The sequence below is a fragment of the Wolffia australiana genome, chromosome 2 (genome assembly GCF_029677425.1).
Source record: "Wolffia australiana isolate 7733 chromosome 2, ASM2967742v1".
Lineage (NCBI taxonomy): Eukaryota > Viridiplantae > Streptophyta > Magnoliopsida > Alismatales > Araceae > Wolffia > Wolffia australiana.
The window spans coordinates 11,538,780-11,563,349 of NC_135836.1; the positions used below are offsets into that span (position 1 = coordinate 11,538,780).

At 39.0% G+C, this 24,570-nt stretch overlaps 2 protein-coding genes across 3 annotated transcripts; one reads left to right on the plus strand and one right to left on the minus strand.

Annotated features, from left to right (window-relative positions):
• Nucleotides 1–4,560: 4,560 nt before the first annotated feature.
• On the plus strand, nucleotides 4,561–7,549 carry LTO1 (NAD(P)H dehydrogenase (quinone)s). The gene is made up of 6 exons (XM_078592088.1): nucleotides 4,561–5,047; nucleotides 5,865–6,121; nucleotides 6,198–6,304; nucleotides 6,546–6,693; nucleotides 6,776–6,913; nucleotides 6,994–7,549. Exons 1-6 carry the CDS (start codon nucleotides 4,624–4,626, stop codon nucleotides 7,072–7,074), a joined length of 1,155 nt encoding a protein of 384 aa, XP_078448214.1. The 5' UTR covers nucleotides 4,561–4,623; the 3' UTR covers nucleotides 7,075–7,549.
• Nucleotides 7,087–9,611, minus strand: LOC144716836 (uncharacterized). 2 transcript variants are annotated; one of them, XM_078592087.1, is made up of 2 exons: nucleotides 8,616–9,611; nucleotides 7,087–7,365 (listed from the first exon to the last, which is right to left on the minus strand). In XM_078592087.1, the coding sequence occupies exons 1-2, from the start codon at nucleotides 9,551–9,553 to the stop codon at nucleotides 7,116–7,118; spliced, it is 1,188 nt and encodes a 395-aa protein (XP_078448213.1). In that variant the 5' UTR covers nucleotides 9,554–9,611; the 3' UTR covers nucleotides 7,087–7,115. The 2 variants fall into 2 exon arrangements, with proteins under 2 accessions (XP_078448213.1, XP_078448212.1); XM_078592086.1 differs by having other exon boundaries at nucleotides 7,087–7,410.
• Nucleotides 9,612–24,570: the final 14,959 nt, after the last annotated feature.

The following is a 24,570-nucleotide window of genomic DNA, read 5'->3' on the forward strand; positions in this document are numbered from 1 at the left end:
TTCATTTCTTCCTCGAATAAATTCCCAAAAATTCCAATAAAATTTCAGAAAATTCTAGAAAACTCAGTAATTTGTACCCACATTAATGAACATTAAAATTAAGTTTTAAACTTGCCATTTTTATTTAAACAGAGTTATTTCAATCTTAAATAAATTTCAGAAAATTCATAAAATTAATAGAAATTTAGGGAGAAATCAGAAATTACCTGGAAACATTAACTACATGTATATATATGATAACATCTATATTTCATTACCTTTAAATGCATAAAATTGGGCTAATGACTTGAATTAAATACCAAATTTAGGGTGTTATCAATGCCTACCATGGGAAAGAAACAGCAACACGTCAAATTAAGATTCATTCCTAAAACTTTGAAACTCGACAAGATTAAATAATTTTAGTTCTATTACTCACCTACTTCTTCAAAATGCAGATAAATGTTATGCATGGATACAAGAGAAAAAATTGCAGAAATTTCAATCATGATGGAAATTTCAACATTTGACTTACAAAGAACTGAACCCATATGAATTAGAACAAAGAATAATAATAATAAGAAGATGATGAGAATTAGCAGACGAAGAAGAAGATAAGAATTGGCGGGAGAAGAACAAGATGAGAAATTGGGGAAGAAGAAGAAGATGAGAAATTGGGGAAGAAGAAGAACATGTGAATTAGCAGAAGAAGAAGAAGATGATGATGAGAATTATCGGAAGAAGAACAAGATGTGAATTAGCGGAAGAAGAAAAAGATGAGAATTAGAAGGAGAAGAAGAGGATGAGAAATTGGGGAAGAAGAAGAAGATGAGAATTAGCAGAAGAAGAAGATGTGAATTAGCACAAGAAGAAAAAGATGAGAATTAGTGGAAGAAGAAGAAGATGTGAATTAGCGGAAGAAGAAAAAGAAAAGAGAATATGGTGAAGAACGGGGAGAACATGAACACGAAGAGGATGAAGGAGGAAGAGGAGAACTCACCATTGTTTGCCGATGCCGCCGTCGCCGCCGTGCCATCGTTCCCCATATGTCATCCGTCGATGCAGCACCGTTCGCTGTCCGTCAATGCAGCACTGTCCGCTGGCCGCCAATGCGCCAAAATTTTCAAACCAAAAATAAGGTAATTAGGTTACACATGTTGGATATCAAAATCCAACATCGATAGCTGATGTTGTCATCTGCCACCTAGGACGGTGGCAGATGATGACATCGAGACGGATATCGATATCCGTATCTCATTACTGTAGTAACCGATATCAATATCTGATATCCGGATATCAGAAAAGACGGATACCAGAAATTCCCTTTTCGAGGTTCGATACGTCATCTGTCCCAATACCATAATCCAATACTGATATTTGGACGGGCGAACATTATGTGGCACATCTTTGTCATCTATGCAATCCGTAATGTTTGCCGTTATGTTAACAAACTCCCAAGTCCGTAATAGGGAATGATAGTGACGTGGGACAAGATAACTTATTTCCTGCAATTTTTAAATTAATACCAAATGATATTAACAAAATATTCCTTGAGGGTGATCTGAATGGGTTTTACCATGTAGAAAGGGACTAAATCTATGAAGTAGGGATTTAACAAGTACAAAGAAGGGAATAACTTGATGGATATTATGTGGGCGTCAAGCCAATCACATTACCATGTTTATTTAAGTTCATTGAATAAAATATTTGCTTTCATTTTTATTCCGTGTGATGTTTATAATGAAGTTCATGAATACGCACAACAACTTAGTGAATTATGATGAGATCATAATACAGTGATCATTAGTCTTTAAACATCTATTCTAAATATTCCTATTTAATGGATAGTCGAGACAGACATTGAATTATCTGGATAGAATATCACTAGTTGATCCTACTTATACGATAAGTATAGTTGATCCTTTGGCTATTAGTGTGGTGACACTAAGGACAAATAGTGGGTGCTCTTTGGAGAAAGAGTTCACTGAATTGATTCGTACAAATCCCTGAATGGTATTATACCTAAACGTCAATCAGGTTGAATCAAGTCACGATTGTATAAGTGATCCACTGACCTGAGACACCAAGGACATCACGTGAGTGGACTACTACATTTTAACTATGGCTTACGAGCCTCTAATCATGGGATTCAAATAAGTTATAGATCGGGTGTAGTAAGAAGCTTACGGAGATGATTGAGTGGTCAAGAAGGGATCATCTGCCCTTGGTATAAAAAGGATATTGACTCAAGGAAGACAATACAAAAAAATCCCAGGCCAGGGTAGTGAGGATATTGGAGAAGGTGTTCTCCAATAATCCCCTTTATGCATCAGTACTACTTGAATGATGGATTAGGGTTGACGATAAACCATACCCTAAGTCGTTCGAGAGTCTCGCGCGGATGATGGATTATACATATACGGTAATCGATGATAGTAAAGGTTCCATGAGAGAGCTCGAGACTACTCGGTATCTTCTAGAGCACAAGGTGTAGCTTGCCACCCCGCAGGCTGGAAACTTAACCTATCGATTGGGTTAAATCGATCCTTATTTAATTAATCTATATGTTGATACAATTAATTAATAAGGTTGGTCAATAAATGTTATTGGGCCATTAAAGTTATTAACTAGAACGATACATGGGCCTAGAGGGTCACACGCACGAGATCATAAGGGCATTGGTGGATTTATTCTAATTTGTAGGGTTTTTTAGCATAAAATATAAAGAGGGAAAGGGGTCTGATTTTAAGCATCCATGCAAGTCTGATTTGAGAGCCCCCTCATTTCTTCATTCTCTACATCAACCAAGGAGAAAGTCTCCAAGGAGAGTTGAACAAGAAGAGGTGGAGATCCAAGCGCCAAGTGATCGTGTGGATACTTCTAGAGGCCGGACATGGGAACGACTGCAGAAAGATCTCGGAGCAACACAAGTCAAGGGTGGAACAAGCTCCCCAAGAGGTACTTTCAATGTTTTGTTTTAAAGATCGATTGTGAATTGATTGACACGCTTTCGCATGCATGGAACATTTTTTCCATTGCCGAACCAAGGCACCAAACCCAACATAACTATGATATAACTTAAGGAAAACAAAAAATTCAAAATACCCAATCAAATTCAAAAAATTCTTAAGGTCAACAACCACTCAAAATAAATCAACAATTATCATGAACCATCAATTATCTCAAAGTAAGGCGTCACAAGGTACCTTGGAGAAGGGAGCCAATAACTTGGTTGTTCTGATGTAGAATGGCCTTGATTGACATTCATCTGCAACTCCATGAACAGGTATGAATGGATATAATGGGAGTGAAAGAATCGGTTGGCCAGAGAAGATGTTCATGTTTAGCACGAGAAGGGTGGAGGTTAAGTGGTTAAAATGAACTCAAAAGGTGGATGGTATAAGGCCTGAGAAGGGATGAAGATATGAAGAGGGGAGAAGAAAAGAGGTGAGATGGATATTATGGAAGTGAGACGAAGGTGCGTGGTCAATGAGGTCAAGGATTAGATATTAAGAAGATGATGGAGGAATGTAAGGTATGGCAAAAAGGGGGAGAGAAACCCAAGAGGAATTGATAGATATTGAAGATGAGATGTCATAACAGTCGCCCTGTTGTCATTATCATCAGAGAACCACTCTTCTCTAAAAAAGTGTTCTCAAGAAAAAACTTCATAGTAATCTCAAGAAAAAGTGTTATGACAGGCAGACTCATAGAAAATATGCAGTTACAAAGAAAATAAAACTATGGACAATTCAAGAGAAAGTATGCAGTTACAAAGCAAATAAAACCGTGGATGATTTAAGAGAAAGTTGTAGAGAGAAGTGGGATTGGTGGTTTAGGTGGAAGAAAATTGTGGGAGAAAGGTAAGGGAGAGGGGTTGTGAGAAAAGCCAAATCTAGAAGTAATAGAGAAGAGAAAGAAAGAGAGTTAGTGAGGGAAGACAGTTAGAATATTCAGTAATAATGGGCGGGGTTAAGAGGATGAAAGAGCGAATAGAAAGAGAGAGAATATGTGATGGAGAAGAGTCAAAGAAAGTGGTTGAGCGAGGAGAGAGAAAAAAGAGAACGTGAGAGAGAGAGAGGGGAAAATGAAAATCAAGGGAAAGAGAGAGAAATAGAAAGGGAGAGAGAGTGAGAGAGGGAAATGTGTCACATTTCCCATCGGACGGTTTTGGTCTCTGTATCGGTTTTTGGCAAAACCTATAACTATACCTAAACTTCGGTTCGGTATCGGTTTGGTCAAATATCTGTTTCGGTTTGGTAAAACCTATAAGTTCAGTCACATGTATCTGAAACAAATCATTTCAAAAATTTAAAAATCAAGGTCAAAATTTAGGTAATAAATATTAATAAAAAAAGTTGACACAAACAACTGTACTAGCTAAATAATCAATGACAAAATGTATCTCGGCATATTTTCATACATTTATATTTATATCTGAATTTTTCTATTTTCATACTTATATATTTACATATTGAAATATCTAGGCCGATTAAACGTTCCCCAAGTCTTGGCCAAGAAAAGGCCATAAATACGGCCCAATAAAGAGAAATGGCGCATTAAGGAAATATTAAATGCGTAGTTTCCTTTGCGAGGAAACGGCAAGTCGTGTGGAAGAAAGATCGTCGGGGAGATTCAAGGGGGATGCTGAAGTTTGGCGATGGTGGCAAGATGAGGACATCAATCTCTGCGCTCTTGCCATCGACGAGTTCTTCGACCTCGTTCGCTCCTCCTCGTTTGATCTCCCTCACCGATTCTGCTCAGTTCAAGAGCTACTCGACAAGGCGGAGATTGTCTTCGTCCAAGTTCTGGCGATGTTCGGCGTCGTCTTCTCCTCCTCCGCCTCCATCACCATCTCCTCCTCCTCTTCCTCCTCAGCTGGACACCGGCGAGAGCCCCTCGGACGGCGAGATTTCGGCCTTCAATTGGTGCGCCGGCCTGGGAGCCGTCGGATTCGCCGAGACGTGTTATCTTACTTTCTTGAAGTTGACCGATTCGGAAGTCGTCTGCCCCATCGGCGGCGGCGGTTGCGGCGATGTTCTGAACAGTGATTATGCGCTTGTCTTTGGTAAGGCTCTTAAATTCGTAAATTGCTCTGCGGTTCTATGTCTTTTTTTTTTACTCGGGAAAAAGGGGAAACAGGCGGGAGTGGACTGCGCATGAGACGGATATGGTCGTGTAATTTGAAATTTATAGAGTGGTTTAAATTTTGAGAATTCTTGTAGGCTCTACAACTCCATCTTTTTGCTATTCATTTTGCCCGAATTTGGAATGGATTGGAATTGATCACCCACCTCGTTTCTTATTGGCGTATTTATTGTGTTTATAACGTTTCATCCTAATCTTTACTTCGTTAGAATTCCATCTGCTCTCGCTTCATGCTCTTTGTGCTATTGCGCGTATTTCAAATCCTGGGTTTAATGGTGGTCAGACATGGTTCCCTTTTATAATTATCTTTAAAATCATTGGTTCATTGGTGCATGCTTTCGGTGGCTCCTAGAGACTTCAAGCCAAATTATGATTACAATTTTTCCTTTCGTTCTTAGAAGTATCTGAAATGACATTAGAATAGTTCGAAGTTCTATGTATTTCTGAATCCAGAAAATTGAGCTTATCTGCTGTTTGTACACGAAGCGCAGACAAATTAAGCAACTGGAAAACATCAAATATTCTTCACCAGCGTGTGGACCATGTGTTCTACAAAAAACTTGCTTGATTCCAACAGTCTTTCTGAGAATCATATTTCTGCTAACATGATATCGGACTGTTTTTTAGACCCTCTCATGCTTGATTTCCGATTTCTAAATTCTATAATTGTTCAAAAAAACGTTTATTCTTTCATCGTTTCAGTGAAGGCGTTGTTTGTTGGTGCCTAATTTCCGCAGGCGTTCCTCTCCCGCTGTACGGCGCGTTTGCATACGGACTTGTTGCATTTCTCGGATTTCAGCTTTCAAGAAAGAAGGCTGTTCTGGGGCTCGGACAAACAGATGCTCAGTCGGCTCTTCTTTTCTCCACTACTACGATGGCAACTGCGAGTTCTTATTTTCTTTATCTTCTCAACACTAAATTTGCCGGCACCTCCTGCCCCTACTGTCTTTTCTCAGCCGCTCTATCTTTCACCTTGTTTTTCATCACAATGAAGGTACATTATCTCTATTAATTTCTATTCGGTTGGCGCTCTTTAAGGGGGAATAGATACTAACTTTAGTCTGACACAGGATTTTGGGCTACGAGAGATCAAAAGGGTAGGAGGCGTGCAACTAGTGATTGTTGGACTTGTGGTGGCTGCGTTAAGCAGTTCATACAGCACGGCAGAACTCCCAGCGTATGTTCTACAAGTTTATTTCTTCGAATTTTTTGGATTCTTTCGAGTCAATGAGATGTTCACCTATTCGTCGGGTGTTCATCCCTTGTTATAGTTAAAAAAAAATAAAAAAAATAAAAAAATCTCATATGATATGGTTTTTAATTTGTTGAAATGGGGAGCAGTTTGTTTTTAGAGATATGTTCATTTTAAGGCACTACGTTAAAGGATTTCTGTTCTTTTTTCATATTTTTTTGTGTAGATCAAGCGAGCTTGAACTCGAACGGTTTGAGATAGAGATTACGACGGAATCCACACCTTTTGCTATTTCTCTGGCGAATCACCTGCGTGCCATCGGAGCAAAAATGTACGGTGCCTTCTGGTGTTCTCACTGCTTAGAGCAAAAACAGGTAAATCCAGCAAATTCCCCCCTAACAATCAATAATTCTAAAATTTTCAACTTTCAAATTTTCAAAATTTGGCCCTCGGAAGATGTTTGGGCGTGAAGCAATGGAGATTGTGGACTACGTGGAGTGCTTCCCCGAGGGCGCTGGCAAAGGGAAGAACGTACTCAAGGCCTGTTCAGAAGCCGGCGTCCAAGGTTTCCCCACTTGGGTTATAAGGGGGCAGGTACAAAACACCTTTGAATCAACTTAATTGAAGTACTAATCACCATTCCTTCCACTAATTCCTTATACTTTTGTTTTCAGACGTTCAGCGGAGAACAAGAGCTCTCCGACCTGGCAGAAGCATCAGGCTTTACAGCCGAAAAATCTTCTCCCTCGCCATGATCTTAATCAATCTGAAGACAAATAAGGTACTTAAATCTTCTTCAACCCAAGTCAGGGTAATTGCGGAGGTTGAGGGAGTGCAGCCACAGCGCCACCGCGCCTTCCTTCTCCTCCATGTCGGCGATGTGGGGGAAGATGAATTGCTCCTTGAAGGCCTCCGCTTGCTCCACGTACCCCTCCATGGCCACAGCTTCATGCGAGTCCTTCCACTTCTGGTTATATGACGTGAAAAAGCACTCATCCAAGTACAACCCCACTTCAGGCGCCGTTGGCACGTTAATGTTTACGTCTCTGCCCCAAAAAAATTCCCGTTTAGAAACCCAGAGAAAAGAAAATCTGCACTGGAAAACTTCAGTTTAGAAACCCAAAGAAAAGAAAATCTGCACTGGATTCAAGGGCTTACCAACTGTGCTAAAAGCTATAGCTGAATGCAAGAGTGCTACTATTCATTTTTAAGCAGGCCAAATTTCTCTCATTCTTGGGTATCAGTAGTAGACATGGTCATTGTGTTCTTTTTTTGCGAATTTGTGCAAATTGTTTGTTCTGTTCGATTTTTCAAACAAAACAAAAACAAATTCGAACAGATCATCGCACAGGCCCGTGTGCGGTTCTTTTGTTCGCGTTTGTGCGAATTTTGTTCGTTTTTGAAAAAAAAAGAACAGAACAAAGAACAAGGCCCTGTGCGGTTCTTTTGTGCGAATTTTTTGTTCGTTTAAAACGAACAGAACAGAACGACCATGTCCGATCAGTAGTAAGTGCAAATCCCAGAAACAACTCACAGCATGCTTAGCCTATAAATAGGTGGGCGACAGGTGTTGTTGGGCAGCGTTGAAGTTCAACATTCTGCTTAAAAGGGAGGCAGGTGTTGTGGTGGGGGAGTGTTGAAGTACAATATTCTGCTTAAAGGATGGCAGGTGTTGTGGTGGGGGAATGTTGAAGTACGACAGTCTGCTTAAAGGGAGGCAGGTGTTGTGGGGCAGTGTTGAAGTTATAGTGCATGGACGACAAAATCGTCCCGTCCAAAGATACAGACAAATTTCGGGACGAAAATTTTTCTCGGGCACTGCCGGATGTGACGGTTTTTATCCCATGGGACAAAAAAAATCATCCGTCCGGAAATCTTAGACGTTGGACGGACGGAAAACCGCCAGATTCACATCTGACGGTTGAGATGTAGCCACGTGGCCTCACAATGACAATTTGCATTAAAGTCCCTGTTTTTTTACGTGGCTGCAAACGGATGCCGCTAAGAAATAATTGTACATATGGCCCTTTGCATTCTCTCTCCTCTATAATTCCCTAAAAAACTTAGAAAAATCTATATTAATATAATAAAAATATAAAATAGGTTTTTTTTCGTCCGGAGGAGGGAACCTGACAAAAAATCGTCCGTGAAGATTTTGTTACAGTCGGACGAAAATTCAACTATATTTCTGGGTCGTCTGATCCGGAACTATAGTTGAAGTACAGCCCTCTGCTTAAACTTTTAGCACAGTTGGTAAGCGCTTGAATCCAACAAAAACTAAAGCAATTAATCTTACTTTCGAAGAGCCGTCTGCATGACAGACTCGGCGGCCAAGTTCCTCATCACGGCCACGGCCAGCCCGATCATCTTCCTTATCTGATGCAGCATGAAGCTCTGCCCCACCACCTCGCACCGTATAAACTCCGTGTCTTTGATGCGCACCACCGGGCCGGCGGCGAAGGACACGATGAAGCGGCGCGCCGCCGGGTCCTCCGCCTTGGTCCTGGTGGTGAAGTTGTGGAAGTTGTGGGTGCCAACGTACCCGCCGAGGATCCGATTGAACCGGCTCCTCTCCTCGTCTCCAAATTGGAAGGCCTTATCGGATCTCGGGTCGGATGGCGGGTCCTGAAGAGGGAGCCCCGGGAGTTTGCGGCCGCGGAGAGAGCATTCGGAGCACTTGGCGAGCTCGTTATCGGATCCGAGGCTGGCGAGGACGGCTTCTCGGTCGGGGTGGGCGGTCCGGTCGAGGGCGAAGACGGGGAGGAGGTAGATGTAGCGGCGGCGGTCGCAGAACTTCTTCGCGTTGAAGGAGGAGGTGACGCGGGCGAAGCCGAAGGCGCGGATTGGGGCGGCGAGGTGGGCGTTGAGCCGGTCGATCAGGCCCGGCGGGTCGATGTAGAACCGACCCGAGACGACCTGGCCGGCCGCGCTCACGCCCTTGTCGGTGCGCGCCGCGCGGGCCCAGTCGTAGCGGCGCGGGTTGCCGCGGTCCGGCTCGGGCACGGCCCCGGCTAGGAAGAGCGCCTCCTCGAGGTCGCCTTCGATGGTCTTCGCGCCGGGGTTCTTCTGCATTCCCTGGTAGCCCGCGCCGCAGTAGGCGATGAAGATGGCGACCTTCCGCCGCTTCGGCCGCCGGCGGGGGGCGGCGGCGGCGGCGCTCTCGGGGTCTTCGTCGGAGCCGCTGGCGGAGGACATCTTCGGCTTCTTCGCCGGCGGCGGCGGAGAGGATTCCATGGATTGATCTACGGCATGGCCTTCTTCACCAATCACCACCGAGTTTTTGAATCGGGTCTTGCTAGGGTTTTGTTTATACATCAGCAGAGACGATGATGGTTAGGGATTTGGGGTTTTTTTTTATTGGGCCTCTTTAGGGCTACTTTGGGGTTTGGACTCTTTCCCTAGTTATGTTCCTGTTCTTCAATCAATAAATGAATAAGTGATATGGAAATGGGTATAAAGGATTTAAATTGTAGGCCCTAATCCGAATGATCCTAACATGTTACTTCCATCAGAAATGTAAAGTCCTATGAAGAATACTTTGGAGGTTTGGATTCTTTCCCTAGTAATGTTCCTGTTCTTCAATGAATAAATGAATAAGTGATATGGAAATGGGTATAAAGGATTTAACTTGTATGTCCAAATCCGAATGATTCCAACATGTTACTTCCATCAGAAATGTAAATTCCTATGATTAATAGTTTCTAAATAAACAAGGAAAAAAGATAGTAGAATTTAAGGTTGTGTACTTTGATTTAATGCCGATAGTAGTGGCACATTATATATTTTTAGAGTAAGTTGGAGTTTAGATCTTAGTATCTCCAGGCATATTGGGGAAGCGGTAGGGATAGAAGAAAAAAATGTGTGGAAGGGTGAGTAAGATGTAGATAAGGTTTTTTCAAATGAAACTCTTTTTAGGTTGGTCTATGGAAGAAAGTTCTATGCCTAGGACTTGGAGAAATGACCATCCCCAACCTAAGACTAAAATTCCAGCATGTGAGAGAGGAGTACACCTAAGCAAGATTGGATGATGAGAAGGTAATGATGTAGCAGGGGACTGCACAATTAACTCATCATTCCACCTTTTGGGTCATAGTGCTGCCATTTGGAAATGGAACCTAAAATTTCCAAAATCATGGTTTATTCCATCTAAACATGCTGTCAGTCCACTCCAAGAGCACTACTTATTTATACATTTCTCTAGGCTTGCTGGCCATATCTAATTCCCTCAAAGCGGAAAGGATGCATAGAGGGGGAGTGAATCATAACTAGACCCATAATGAAAACAAGGCCACAAATAGAAAGAACAAAGAATAAAACCTAGGTCAACTCAACATTTTTTAATACTTTAATCATGTATCATCATCTTGTTAAAAAAATCACAAACACATTGGTACCATGTTGTGGAAAATACTTGGAAATGAATTTAAGGATCTCGTTGGATAAATGTAAGGATAAAATAGGAACACATGAGAGAGAAAATGATGAAAAGTACATAAGGAACCAATAGAAAAAGAGCCAAATGAAGAAATTATCAACATTCTATTTTACTCAGAAGCTCTTCATTGTCAAATTATTTTCATGATAAAATATCATCTATGAATGGATCATTGATCTTTACATTATATGAAAAAATAATCTGGACGATAGGTAAATATGGAGTATCAGGAGACTGTTTTGTGGAAGAAGAGAACTTTATTGTTCAGAGAGATGAATTCATGAGACTATGAGTACAAAATAAGAAAGTATGAGATCGAAGTTTTTGATGCATAAACTGACATATATTTGAATTATTCTTATACTACTTGGAGTGGTCCAAAATGGTGTTTCCCTGAACACAGAAGATGATCTTAAGAATCATCTGAATAGTTACAAAGGAAACCGTTTTCTAGAGAACTTTGTAAATGAATAGAGTAAAAATGATTAAACGTTGGAGGTATGGATTTCTTTGAGAAATCTCAACTCCATTATTTAAACGGTACCATTATGGATAACAACAGAGGAATTTCCTATTGAATACAGTTAAAATAATTTTAAGTGCTTTTGTAGAGACTTTCCTGATCCTTTCATTGAGATTTAATGTAATATCATTATATGTTTTCTGAAACATCTCTAACTAAATTCTTATTTGAAAATAAAAATAATTTATTGAAAAAAATAATTATTTGTATTTCAATGTCCAAATATTAATGTCCATTGAACCTCTAAAAAGAGCAATAAAAATATTTCATGTGGGATGGCACGATTTTTTCCCTATTTTTGATAAACTTTATTTATATTTTATACTTAAAATGAATATTTTATATTGTGTATCTTCCTCCAAGATTTTTTTTACTAATCAAAGCACTAATAAAATTATCCTGAACACCAGATCATACGCACAAGTTTGTATTGGATTGTGATTCCATGATCATGCATCTACGGATGATTTGTACTATGAAGCATGAAGTAGAAAAAAATTGAAAAAAATTAATGATTGGACCTTAGGAAAATATAATTATAACAGACCTTAGAAAAAAATTGAAACATTGATGATTGGACCACTGATAACACATACATTATTGGGTTATTTCAGTGTACTTTACATATTTTTTTGCATTAAAATATGATGGTGCACGCCATCTTGATGCGTCGAAGACGTCATCTGCGCCACACGCCATCGTCCTCAATGGCCGGGTGAATTTATGCTTGTCTATTGTGTTTCGATTTATTGTCTTCTTTGTTAGTTACATCTCGTGTTTTTTCACACTTGTCGAGTCACTTTCGTCCCATCCCGAAGCATTCGTCGTCTGTCCGTATGTCTTCGACGTCAGGTCCGTATGTCTTCGACGTCGTCTGTCCATATGTCTTCGACGTCGTCTGTCCGTATGTCTTCAACGTCCTTGGTCATTTTGGACTCCCCTCCCTTGTTCCCCTTCTATGTTTTTTCCCCTTTACTTTTGTAATGGGGGCCCATTATATAAGGGCCCCCTTAATGGACCCATATTTCCCTCCCCTTTATGGGTCCTCCTAGGGCCCATTTAATCTCCCCTTATAAAGGAAGAGGGGGTGCCCTAGGAGGAACTCAGACCAGGAGAGATCGAAGAAGAGTTTTGTGTTTAGTTTTCTTGGTCTCACCCCTCTCTAAGCTTTGCCCGTCCCAATGCCGGTATCGGTTGCCGGATATCCGGATACCGGATATCGGTATCGGATATCGGTTGCTACAGTGCCGATATCCGATGCCGGTATCCGTCCCGATATCGGCATCCGTCTCTGTCTCAAGGGGACTGAGATATCGGTTTTCGATATCCACATCAAAAGTATAGTTAAAAATATAATTAATTGATAATTATTCAGCGAAAGGTAGATTCATCGTGGGCCAGAGAGTTAGGAGAGAACCTATTAAGAGTTAAGTCTTCACATTTAATATCCGATATCCAGCCCCGTCCCATTTTTTCACGGATATCGGATATCGGTTGTCAGATACCGGATATCGGACGGATATCAGTTGGGCAAAGCCTGGCCCTCTCGTTCAGAGAAAGAAGAGAGGGGGAGAAGGAGAAGAGGAGACGAGGGGGTAGGACTAGGGGCCTGGCCTGCTTGCGGGTCGTTCATTCCATCCCTAGTCGCAGGTGTGTGTGTTCGGCGGGGCTATTTTCGGGTGCAATGGAAAGGGGTACTGCCGACCTCCTTTCACCGCTCGCAATAGCACCTATGCGATATGGTTGCAATCGGGCTGGGTGACGGCCGCCTCGACCGGTACCACGGCAGACGTGATCTACGACCAGGTGGACTGAGACCGACTTGGCTGAGCGCTCGTGGACGCAGAATTGTGCGGTGATCGGTCATGCTCCTGTGTCTTGACCGACCGATAATCTTCCGATCCAAGGTCGTTCGTGAATTGGGCAACTGCTTGAAACAACGCAGGTTGCAAAGATCTACCCGAGAAGTTCGCTGGGTGATCCCCACCAAATTTCCTCGTTGACGCATTGGGGCCGCGCCTACGCTGCACAATTAGGCGACTGTTGCCCCTCCCAGGTGGGCGAGGAAGAGGCTCGTGGGGGCCTACGACCCAACCTCCCGGCGTTGATCTTGGCTGGAATATGATCCTCCATCAATCATACGTCTTCCACCTCACTCTATGCATCCCCATGACAGCTGCCCGATTCAAACCGTCACCGATTCAATCGGCCTCCCACATCTCCGACAGCCATCCCGCTGCTGGCCGAGCATCCCGCCGAGTAGGCAAATTGCCCCTGTATCGCTCCGCTCGCCGCCGCCGGCCCAATTATTGTCCTATTGTGCGACAATTAGAATCGCGCTGACCAATCAGCGGTTGGTTTGAGCCGCGACCGCTGCTGCCCTTGCCTCCACAACTCGGCTCCCCCTACCCCTCCTACGCCGATTCGCTAGTTGAGCAGCTGATGCTTTCGGCGCCCCACCGCCACACCCGCTACAACTGCCACCATCGACGAAGACCCTATAGAGCAAGCTGCAAGCCGACGAGGTACGTCATCTCTTCGCCGCTTGTTATTGTACCTTCTGTAGTATACTTTCGTCTTGACTCCACCGCGCACGGGCTAGGTAGATGAGAGAGGTAATTGAGAGAAGCTACAACACAATTGAGCGTCTTATCGGTACGGACGAGTCCGTCCAATAAGTGCGAGCCCTACGGATTGAGTCCGTTCAGCCGTAGACATCTTCGTCCCTTTGACGAGGTTCGAGAGGCCACCGTCGCCGACACCCGGCGACCCTGTCCTAGCTCAGAGCTTGGCGCCTCCCTCGAGTCGGAGCCTGCACGTACGACATGTAGTACGCATCACTCGCATTTTGTCGTAGTTACATATTACCCAATTAGGGTTATTATCCGTCGGACGACGTCATCGTCAATGTCTGACACCACTATCTAGGTACCGAGCCATCGTCCTTGGTACCGACTGAACGACGTCCCAGATGACATCCGGCACCAAATTGTATCAAAGCATCATCTCGATACCCGTTCGGATGATGACACCGCTGTCGTCCGGCATCAAAATAATTATAAATGTGTGTTATCGAGTTCTAAATGATAACATCTAATTTTAGAGTGATATTGTGATTCCTGGATTTATGAATTTTCTAAGTTCAATATATATTTATTTTATTTCTCTGACGTAAATTTATTTCATAATTATTTATTAATGTATTTTTGCCTAAAAAAATTCTCCCCCACATGTCACCATTCGATTCGATCGAATGGCAACCAATAAAAAACATTTACAATGATTAGGTGTGAGAATCATTGTGAAAAGGTGCAATTATGTCATTGCAAATCATGATGCCATAATGCCCCAATGATTAACAAACAATTTCTGATTTTTTATTAGTAGGGGAGATGTGGACTACTAGAACAAAAGAGGGATTTAAATCGCAACAAGTGCGATTCATAGATCAAGAAGAAAATAATAAAAAAACAGAGAGAGAAGTCAAAAGCTGCGACGCTATGCATGGCGTGCATGTGTACCACTGCAATTGATTATGAAAAGAGACAATGCTAACCTGTCACACGGAGATGCACACCACATCAGATAATCATTGGTGACTATTCCCCTTTTTCTCACATGAATGACAAACAACAGAGTGATATTATCTAGAAAAAGGATAAAAAAAGTAATATTGTGATGTGGTGCATGGGGACGCCCCATCATGTCACAATGATTAAATAATGATATTTAAATAATTTTTTTTTCTCTTTTTCTTCTATGCAGGTACATGTGGCACTCTTAGAGCACACGATTGTAGGAGATGTGGCAATCATGCCAATCATTAAATTAACAAAAATTGGAGATCTCAACTGCTAAGAGAAATTGAGGAAGCATCAACGCCGATGACAAAAAGACAGTAAACAAAAGGTTAGGATGTCTCTGACTTCAAAGTTTGATATCTGATGATCAAGAAGACTGATTGAACTTATATTTTGATGGACAATTTTTCTTCATCCCCTGTTTCTTATCTATAAATAGATGTGTGGATCCTTATCACATTCGTCCATAAACTTGTTCCCACTCATGTGGATTGATTGAAATTTAGTGAGTTTATGTTTGTTCTTGGTGCGTTGGTTGTGTGGGAATAGGAACCACCTAAAAGAGAGGGCTCACCTGCACTCACAAATTGCCCTCATCCAAGCTGAACATAAGGATCTACAGTAAGTATCCTCACCTTATATTGTTTGTTCTTGACACCAGCATTAGTTTAAATCAATTTCACTGTCACATCCCACCATCACATCTCATTCATCTAAATCAAATCTTACTATTGTCACATTCACCAATGTCCTATGTGTGATTTTATCCTCGTTCTCATTTGATTTTTGTTTCTTGATTTTATTGTCACATTCACCAATGTCTCTAAAATCCTAATCATCTTAATTATAGTAATAACTTTCACCATCTCTCCTCACATTTTTCTTGTTGCTTGATTTTTTGTATTTTATACTTATTTCATCTCATCGCACTAAATACTATTTAAGGAATACTAAATTCTTAATTAACATTCACTGTGGATTTGATCCATACTCATCACTAGCTGAGTTTACTTAAATGAGTATATGCTTATATTTCTATTGATTAATCTAAAAAATAACGATGACAAATTAATACCCTAGTTTTTTAGCTTATCAACCACCCCTAACCTGTGAACCATAATATCTCTACATCTGAATATATTTTTGATGAGCTGGTCATGTGTTTGCCTTTTAGACGCATCCACATGATATTTGGCACATCAAATATCCTCTTCTCCATCTTGATGAGTCATGTTATTAATACACTATCATCGCACAATCAATATCATTTTGAAAAGTGATTGGGCCAAGTAGATAAGGGAGAATAAAAATGGGCACTTGAGGAAATCTTGTCTTGGGTGATTTAACTAATAACTTCTATCTAATTATACTTAGCGAGATTGATTCTCATAAACCTCAATAAAATTAGGTTTATCTTATAATGTCTAATAGTCTATTTGCATGTGACAATCTAGGCCCCTGTATTAGTTTCCATGTAAGAAAATCAAGATAATCAACAAATTACAGTAATTAGAGACACTTTTAAATTAAACGTATCAACATATTAATCACTTTACTCTAATTTCTAGGTTAAAAGATTCTATTATCTTATATAAATTCCATTTTTATACTTCTGAATTAAATATCATGGATCTTCCCACTATGATATAGTGATTTACAATAGTTCAAAAACTAACCTACTTGGTTTCATTATATAGTTAAAAATTTTCACTAGGATTCAGAACAATCTTTAGCTAAAACCAGCATAATAATCATGTTACAGATACATCTGTCCTCGAATGCGGACTTCATGTCTCGAGTGCCTCTTGCTGCTCCTTGATTCCTCTAGGATGTCAATAGTGATGGAAATATATGTGGTCGTCAAGCCAATCACACATTCCACATCTTATTCCATGTTAATTAATACAACATATTCATTATAGTGCACGTGTGATGCTTATAATTAAGTTCATGAATACATGATCAGACTTGGTGAATTACGATGAGATCGTAATACAGCGATCACTGGTCTTTAAGCATGTGTTCTAAACATTCCTATTCGAAGGATATGCGAGAAGGACATCGAAGTATCCAGATAGAATAGCACTATCTAGCTTCACTCATATGATGAGTATGGCCGGTCCCGTAGCCATTAGTGTGGAGACACTAAGGATAGATAATGGGTGCTCTTTAGTGGAAAGAGTTCACTAAATTGATCCTTACGAATCCCTGAATGGTATTATACCAAACTGTCAATCAGGTCAATTCATGTCACGGTTGTGTAAGTGGTCCTTAGACCTGAGACACCAAAGATATCTTGTGGACGGACGGTTGTACTCTGACTATGGCCAACGAGTCTCTAATCATGGGATTCTAAACGGTCTTAGTTTGGGTACATCAAGAAGCTCACGAAGACGATTGAGTGGTCAAGATGGGATTGTTCACCCTTGGCATAAGAGGTGACAGCTCAAGGAAGATGATGCGATGAAGTCCTTGTCCAAGGTAGTGAAATATCGGAGAAGAGTTCTCCGATGATTTCTGAATGCATCGGTACTAACTCGGATGACCGATTAGGGTTAGGCAATTGACTATACCCAAAGTTGTTCAAGGAGCATCAAGTGGATGAGAGATTATATGTACACGGTAACTGATGACGAACATGTTCCATTAGTGAGTCGATATACACTCCTCTGTATCTTATAGAACACGAGGTGTAGCTTGGCACCCCACATGTTGGGGACTTTACCTATCGATTGGGTTAAATCAATCCGACATTAATTAATCTATATGATGATATAGTTAATTAATTTGGAAGGCTAATAAAGGTTATTGGGCCACTATAGTCGTTAACTAGACTGATACATGGGCCTAGAGGGTCACACGCAAATGATCTTTTGGATGTCGGAAGATATACTTAAGTTTTGGGGTTTTTATGAAAAGTACCCACTTAGTATAAACAGGGAAATGACTTGAATGAAATTCACCCAGGCCAGAATTGTTTAGGGGCCTTTCTCCTTCTTCTCCCTTCTCCCTACACCCCTCTCCATGCCCGATGTGATCAGAATGGCGTAACAATGATGATGGATGTAGATCGGGGTTCGTCATTGAGAAGGGGGAGATACGACATGCTGAGGATTGCGTGGATACATCTATAGGCTGCGCATTTGAGTATCTTGACTAGGCTCACTCCAAGATCCAAGAAATCACGGATGCGATCCATGTAAAGGTAATTCGTTTCATGGTTTTAATGATGTCGTTTTGATTCCGTTCAAGGCTTCCACTGTGAAATGTTTTGAATTGTTCATCCATGTCAATGCCTGTAGAACCCAACAAACATATCTCTGAAGATCTTACTTCCCACTCGTCCTGTATGTCTATTCTGGATAAAACTTCTCAGCCTTTGTGTTTCGACCTGAAATTTTAGTACTATTCTTTCTTCCCCAGCTATCCTAGTTTTCTTCTCGATGCTCTAAATACATGTGCAAAATATAAGTTGTTTTGTTTCCAGTGCATAATATTCCTATATTATTTATTAAACAGTAGACAATTCAATAGATAATAAAAAAACCTTACAACGTAGATAGTTTAGCTTTAGTAGGGGTTCCATATGTGTTTCGAAAAATCTGAGCCCATAAATGAATGTCTTAGCATACTTCTATCTATGTAGAACATCAGTAAGATAATATTAATTGGATTTGTAAAAATTCAAATAAAGGGGAATAAAATATGTAGAATTATTTTGATTTTTAATTCTGCATAAAATCTAGATTACATCAAACTTGAGTAGAAGATTGAGCATAAATATGGAAATCAACTTTGTAGAATGTTGTCTCTAGAAGTGTGATGTACCATAGTTTTTTAACTTTCTGAGTGAAAGTCAATGTTTACTACTGTAGGATATTTCAATAACATCAATAAGGTTGTCTATTGCATAAAGTTGCATAAAATAATTTCAAGCTCATTTGTGTCAAAAAAGATAATGAGAGATTTAATAATCTCAGCAAAAGGAATGTGAAAGAAAAGACCTAACGTTCAGTTATATAAAAAATTCATAAATATTTAATCTTCAATTCAGTACTTAATTTCGCAGAGATTGTACTTTCAGTGTTGTAGAAAACTTGTGAGTTGTAGAACTTTTAACGCTGTTGTAAATTTCATACATATTATACTTTTACTGCAGTTCAAAATTCAGATTTTTATAATTTCAATGTAGTGGTAAATTTCATAGATACTTTATTTTCAATTTTTTACAAAGTTTTAGAGGGAGAAATAATGTTATCTGCTCTTAAATTTTTGTGGAACATTCAATATTCCTTTTTGACAGAAATTACCTATAGATAACCAATAACAAAGATATTTGATATTGAATATAGTAAAAAATTTCAGAGATATTAAAGAATCATGACCCTTGAGAAACACATTGAAAATTAAGAACCAAGACAATAGTGAGTTAAAAAAAAATCATAAAATATTTTTAAAATTACCACGTTAATATTTTTAACCTTTTCATAATATGCAGTTAATAGATATTTTAAAATAAATAATTTAAATATATTGAAAAAAAATTATGGTTTCCCAAACAAAAATTTACAAACAGATTGAAAATAAAATATTTCAAATATTATATCAGTACCTTTTGATCACTTTATGAACAAGAAATGATAATTGATTTTTATCTTTTATTTCATTATGTTCCAAATAAAAAATTTCATTTTAAATGCTCTATTACAATTCTGGAATAAAGAAACATTGAAAAATATTTATAATGACATCATGAAAGAGACAAGAAAACTAGAAGCCAGAAAATTGATCTCCAAGTTATACCAATTTTAATCAAAGATAAAATCTGTTAGATTTGTAATTTGTACACCATCCCCTATAAAGTATTTCTTTAAGAGACGGATGAAATTGCATCTAGAGTGACATTATTAAAAATATTCTCTTCCCTGTTACTTTCACCATCACCCATCGCATCCAAAATCCATTATTTATCCCAATCAACAACTCTCTCTAATACAAAGGAGTTAATGCTTATCAGGCTATTCAGATTTAAAATAAAACCAAATGGTTTACCAATTATTAAATAAAAATTTGAATTCCAAATTCGAAAGTTTCATCACTTTAAAAAGGTGTAGCTTCCTTAACCAAAATGTATCCGACATCTCTGTTCTATCTTCTAGATTCTCCTGAAAAAGTAACTAGAGAACTTTCCTCATAAAATAAAATATACATGCAATAAAGACACTCAAAATGACTAATAAATTTAACAAAAATAATATCATAAAAAATAATGATATTAACTATAAGCATATGGGATATATGTCACATGCATGAAGGTTAGAAATCACTTTTATTTTAATATTTCAGATGCATGCAATTTTTTGAGAAACAAATTAAGTTTTAAACAAAATTGTGATAGACCAGGTCTAATGATTAGTAAACAAAATAAAAATTTAAAAGTGAAAATGCATTATTAGGCATTTTAAGGAATGTTTAAAGTGAATTAGGCAAAGTAAGCATGTACTAAAATTTTCCTTACATAAGTTTATGCATGTTCAGCCAAGTTAATAAATATATATGACTTGAATATTCAACTTATACATTCATGGGATGAATATCTTCATGTATATGAAGATATCTAATGTTTGATCATCGTGTCAATAGACAAAATCATCTAGTTAGCACTCAATATTTTTATGATAGGATGTAAACACGTGGGTGACATATTCAAATTCATGCATGAATTTTTTCAATTTTAGTTGCACGTTGTCCACAACATGGAATTAGGATGCACATTTCTTGACATGTGATGAAAGAATTCCACTCCAAGCATCAGTTCGTATATGATATAAATTCTCTAATCTTTCATGAGTTTAGCATGATAATGACAATGAATATAACCTAAACATGATAAGTAAAAAAGGATGATTATTAAAACAATAATAAACAAAATTTTAAGGCCTACAGGCACAGCTGCAGCTGTAGGCACTAACGTAGCACTGTAGGCCAGAGCTGCAGATACATGCATAGGTAGCGCACGGTAGGTGCAACCATAAAAGGTGTACAGTATCAGGCCTTGCGTGCGCAAGCGTTAGAAGTTTTTTTATTCAGATATTGTATGATTCTGAAATTTATATAATTTTTATCATTTTTAAGTATTTCAACATGGGATTAACAATTTTGGAACATTCAGAAAAATGCGGGCCAGGCTAGGGCAAATATAAAAAGTGTTAACCAAACCTGTAGGCTGCCATGTGACCAAATCACACAGAGAAGACACATTGTGGGCTTTGAGCTGAAAGAGCCCAAAGCCCATGTCAGAACGGGCTTTCTTTAAGTCAAAACTTTGAATCTTGACTGTCAATCTTCTCTAAGGGAAGCTCTTGGAGCATTCTTTCCGATAAAACCAGAGTTTACATGTCAAGAACATGATCCTTTTCTGCCGAATCAAAAGTTGAGTTTAAATATTACGTGGAGAAAGATCCTCCTATGCTATTTCTTTCTTCTTCCTTGAACCTTTCAGAATGAGGGGGTGACAGCTCCTCGCTCCAGAGGAAAGTTCATCTAATGAGCGAACGAGTTTGAGGAGTGGAGAAAGAAAAATTTTGAAGAGTAGGCTGCCTCACAAGAGGGATCCGAAGCTGACCGCGATCTCCCATGGCAGCGATGTCTAGTAACTTAGATATGTTCATATAAGGCTACACATAGATGAAACAAAAGCATACAATGAAACAAATTCATAGATTAACTCAACGGCGTGATATTGTTTCTCATATAGACATTCTATTAAACACTCTCCAATCATCGACTTATATATTGATTTTTTCACATTTTCCTCCACATTTTTAATCCAATAAAAATCACAGTTTTCCAAGGATCCTTAAAATCATTACCCTTATTTACATAATAATGTAATGCTCATAATCAAATAAAAAATACACATATAATCACGTTCATCATAAAAATTAATACTTTTTAACAACTCTATCTCTTTTAGTCATTTTAGCAAACACTTCAGTTCCCTATCCATTACCAAGCATTTCCCTTAATTTTCTATCCTTTAGGATAACTCTTCATCTCTCTAACTATTTCCTTATGTCTTATTTACCCTTTATTAGATGCATCTTTCTAAATTTTATATATCTTTTGAATTAAAACAAAATTTATTAGAATAATGTAGCTGTTCTATTAGTATAACTGTCCCAATATCTCTCACTAGCACTTCTTACTCATTAACTCTACCTCTAAGAACCAGGTCCCTATGGACACGACCTTGCGCTTAGCTATACATTTTGGTTAAAGATTAAAAAGTCATAAATATCATTTGAAAGAAGTGAAATTAACAACAATGACATATTAGCACATCTAATTTTGCTTCATCAGTGGGCTAAGATGGATAAAATATTATTCAGTCACTCATATTTTCCTAATTAAATATAATAGTGACAAGTTGATTTTTAAGGCTTTATAAATTTTGTTTAGGCAATTCAAATTTATGCATTTATAGAATTTACCATAAACACTAAATAACCATCCATATATTGAGCTAGAGATGTAATCACAGGGAGGACTGTGGTATGATTTTGAGAAGAGTATATGAGATGAGGAACCGTTGAGGTTCAATGGATTAGAAAGGGTCATAGGTCTATGTGTCACTGACCTAGCAGAATTACCACTTTTTCTTGACCGATAGTTTACAGATGAAATAAAGAAGACTATAAATAAAGTAGAAGACATCACAGAGGGGGCATCTTTGACATTAGACTTTCTTGGAGCGAATGATAGCTTGTGGGGCAGAGCTGCATTCAGCCTAGATGTACGAGGGGGTTCTTGGCCACCTCAAGGTTTAAAAGTGGATACGAGGGGGACCTTCCACTTGAAAGATTGCGAAGCATGAATCCCATACTATAAGTGTCATATTTCCATCGTTTAATTCCTAGAAATTAAGATACAAGAACATATCATTGGTATCAGAGCCCGATCTTAGCAAACCTGACGCTGAAGGAAGTGGAAGCAATACTTGAGGCAAAAAAGGTAGAACTTACAGAAATGAAGAACAATTTGGTGCCAACACATGAAGGGACATATCTTAAAAGCATCACATGTTTCTACCATCAATTTATATCCCAACAACATATTTTTCATCATCTGACTGATATTAAATTTATTTTAGTTTTAATTTAAAATTCAGGACTTAATTAATTATTCATGCTCAAATAACACATTTTAATTAGATATGTTACAAGCTCAATTATTTTCATCAAAATCCTGTTTCAACATTATAATATGGATTCAAGTACTCTTGTTAGTTTAAAAATGACAGGGATGAATGTAAAGAAAAAGGTAAAAATTGGTTGTTTAGAGAAGCCAAGCACTAGCGTCAACACTCAAGCCAACTCCAGGCATGCGAGTGGAGGAGCACTAAAGCCCACTCACAGCCAACAAGCACCAGTGCCTAGGCAATAGTTTGATAGAGCCCATGGTGCCCAAAAATGAGCTCAGAAGGAGCCCACATAGGCCAACATAGAGCCCACAGATGGCATGGACACGGATGCACACAAGAGGTGAAGTTTTTCATTTATTCAAATGATATCCTTGGTTAAAATTTCTTAACGTGTTTCACTTTTTAGGATTATCAATATGAGATACTGTCTAACACTTCACTTTCAACTCAACATCGAGACGGGCCGACAAACAACCAAATGGTTGTGGCCCTTTGTGCTGCAATCGACCAGGCCTGAGCTTTTGTCATATCAGGCCATTTTAATTGAGCAATTATAATCTCGAATGTCTGATCATATTAAGGAAGTTTGAACAATGAGATCATTTTCAATATATCAAATCATATTTATTTTTTTCTTCCCAAATTTCTGATTGGCTCAGGTCGCTGATGCTGAGGGCTGAACCATGGGAACAATGAACTAGAGTGTAACACACTGATAGGGATGATGATGTGGGGAAAAGAGGGTACACCATAACAAATGGCTCTGCATGTGCAATTTAATCACACCCGTCTGGAGTAAACCTATCTTTCGTAACCTCTGATTATCATCCCCATTGACTGACTGACGGAGGCTGGCAATGGGGAGAACCATATGCTATTCCAGTGGCTCGGAGGAGCAGTTGAATCGGGAGCCAACAAAAAAGAAGGGTCGAGAGAGGCTCTCTCTTGAGCGTATAAGCCAAATTTTTTATGAAAAATATGCTATCTTATTGCACAAGTAAAATTAACATAGGGAGACCTTTCTGGCAACAAGATGAGCGAGATGAGAAGTTTGATACTTATCCAACAAACTCAAGCACCCAGGTTGGCTCCCCAGAAGAGTAGAGGAAGACTCAGATCCGCACCAACATGGAAGAAGAAGAGCAAGGACGCATAATGATGCTTGGGGGTGGCAATTTGGTGCCCCTACTCGTGTTCAACTGAATCAGGCAGATCTGATATCTCCCGGTGATTCAATCTTGATGATAATGCATAGTAGAAAAAAAACATAGCTAATATTAGTTTTGATTAAATCACAGATCGAGTGGATTTCGCAGAGATGTCATAGATCAGCTTTATTTGGGCATTCTATCAAGCACCCAATAGGCGTTCAAAGTTTTCCTTGATTTATAGCATTTTTTTTATTTTATCAAATAAAAAAATTCAAAATACCTATTAAATATCTCTACCTCTTAAATATATCTATAGATAACCATAAACATAAAATCATAAAATTACATACCTAAATTC

Coding starts and splice junctions, on each gene's coding strand:
- LTO1 (XM_078592088.1), top strand. CDS start 4,624: ATGCTGAAGTTTGGCGATGGTGGCAAGATGAGGACATCAATCTCTGCG. Junction 5,048..5,864: donor TGATTATGCGCTTGTCTTTG/GTAAGGCTCTTA, acceptor TAATTTCCGCAG/GCGTTCCTCTCCCGCTGTAC. Junction 6,694..6,775: donor ACTGCTTAGAGCAAAAACAG/GTAAATCCAGCA, acceptor GGCCCTCGGAAG/ATGTTTGGGCGTGAAGCAAT.
- LOC144716836 (XM_078592086.1), bottom strand. CDS start 9,553: ATGGAATCCTCTCCGCCGCCGCCGGCGAAGAAGCCGAAGATGTCCTCC. Junction 7,411..8,615: donor ATGCAGACGGCTCTTCGAAA/GTAAGATTAATT, acceptor TTTCCAGTGCAG/ATTTTCTTTTCTCTGGGTTT.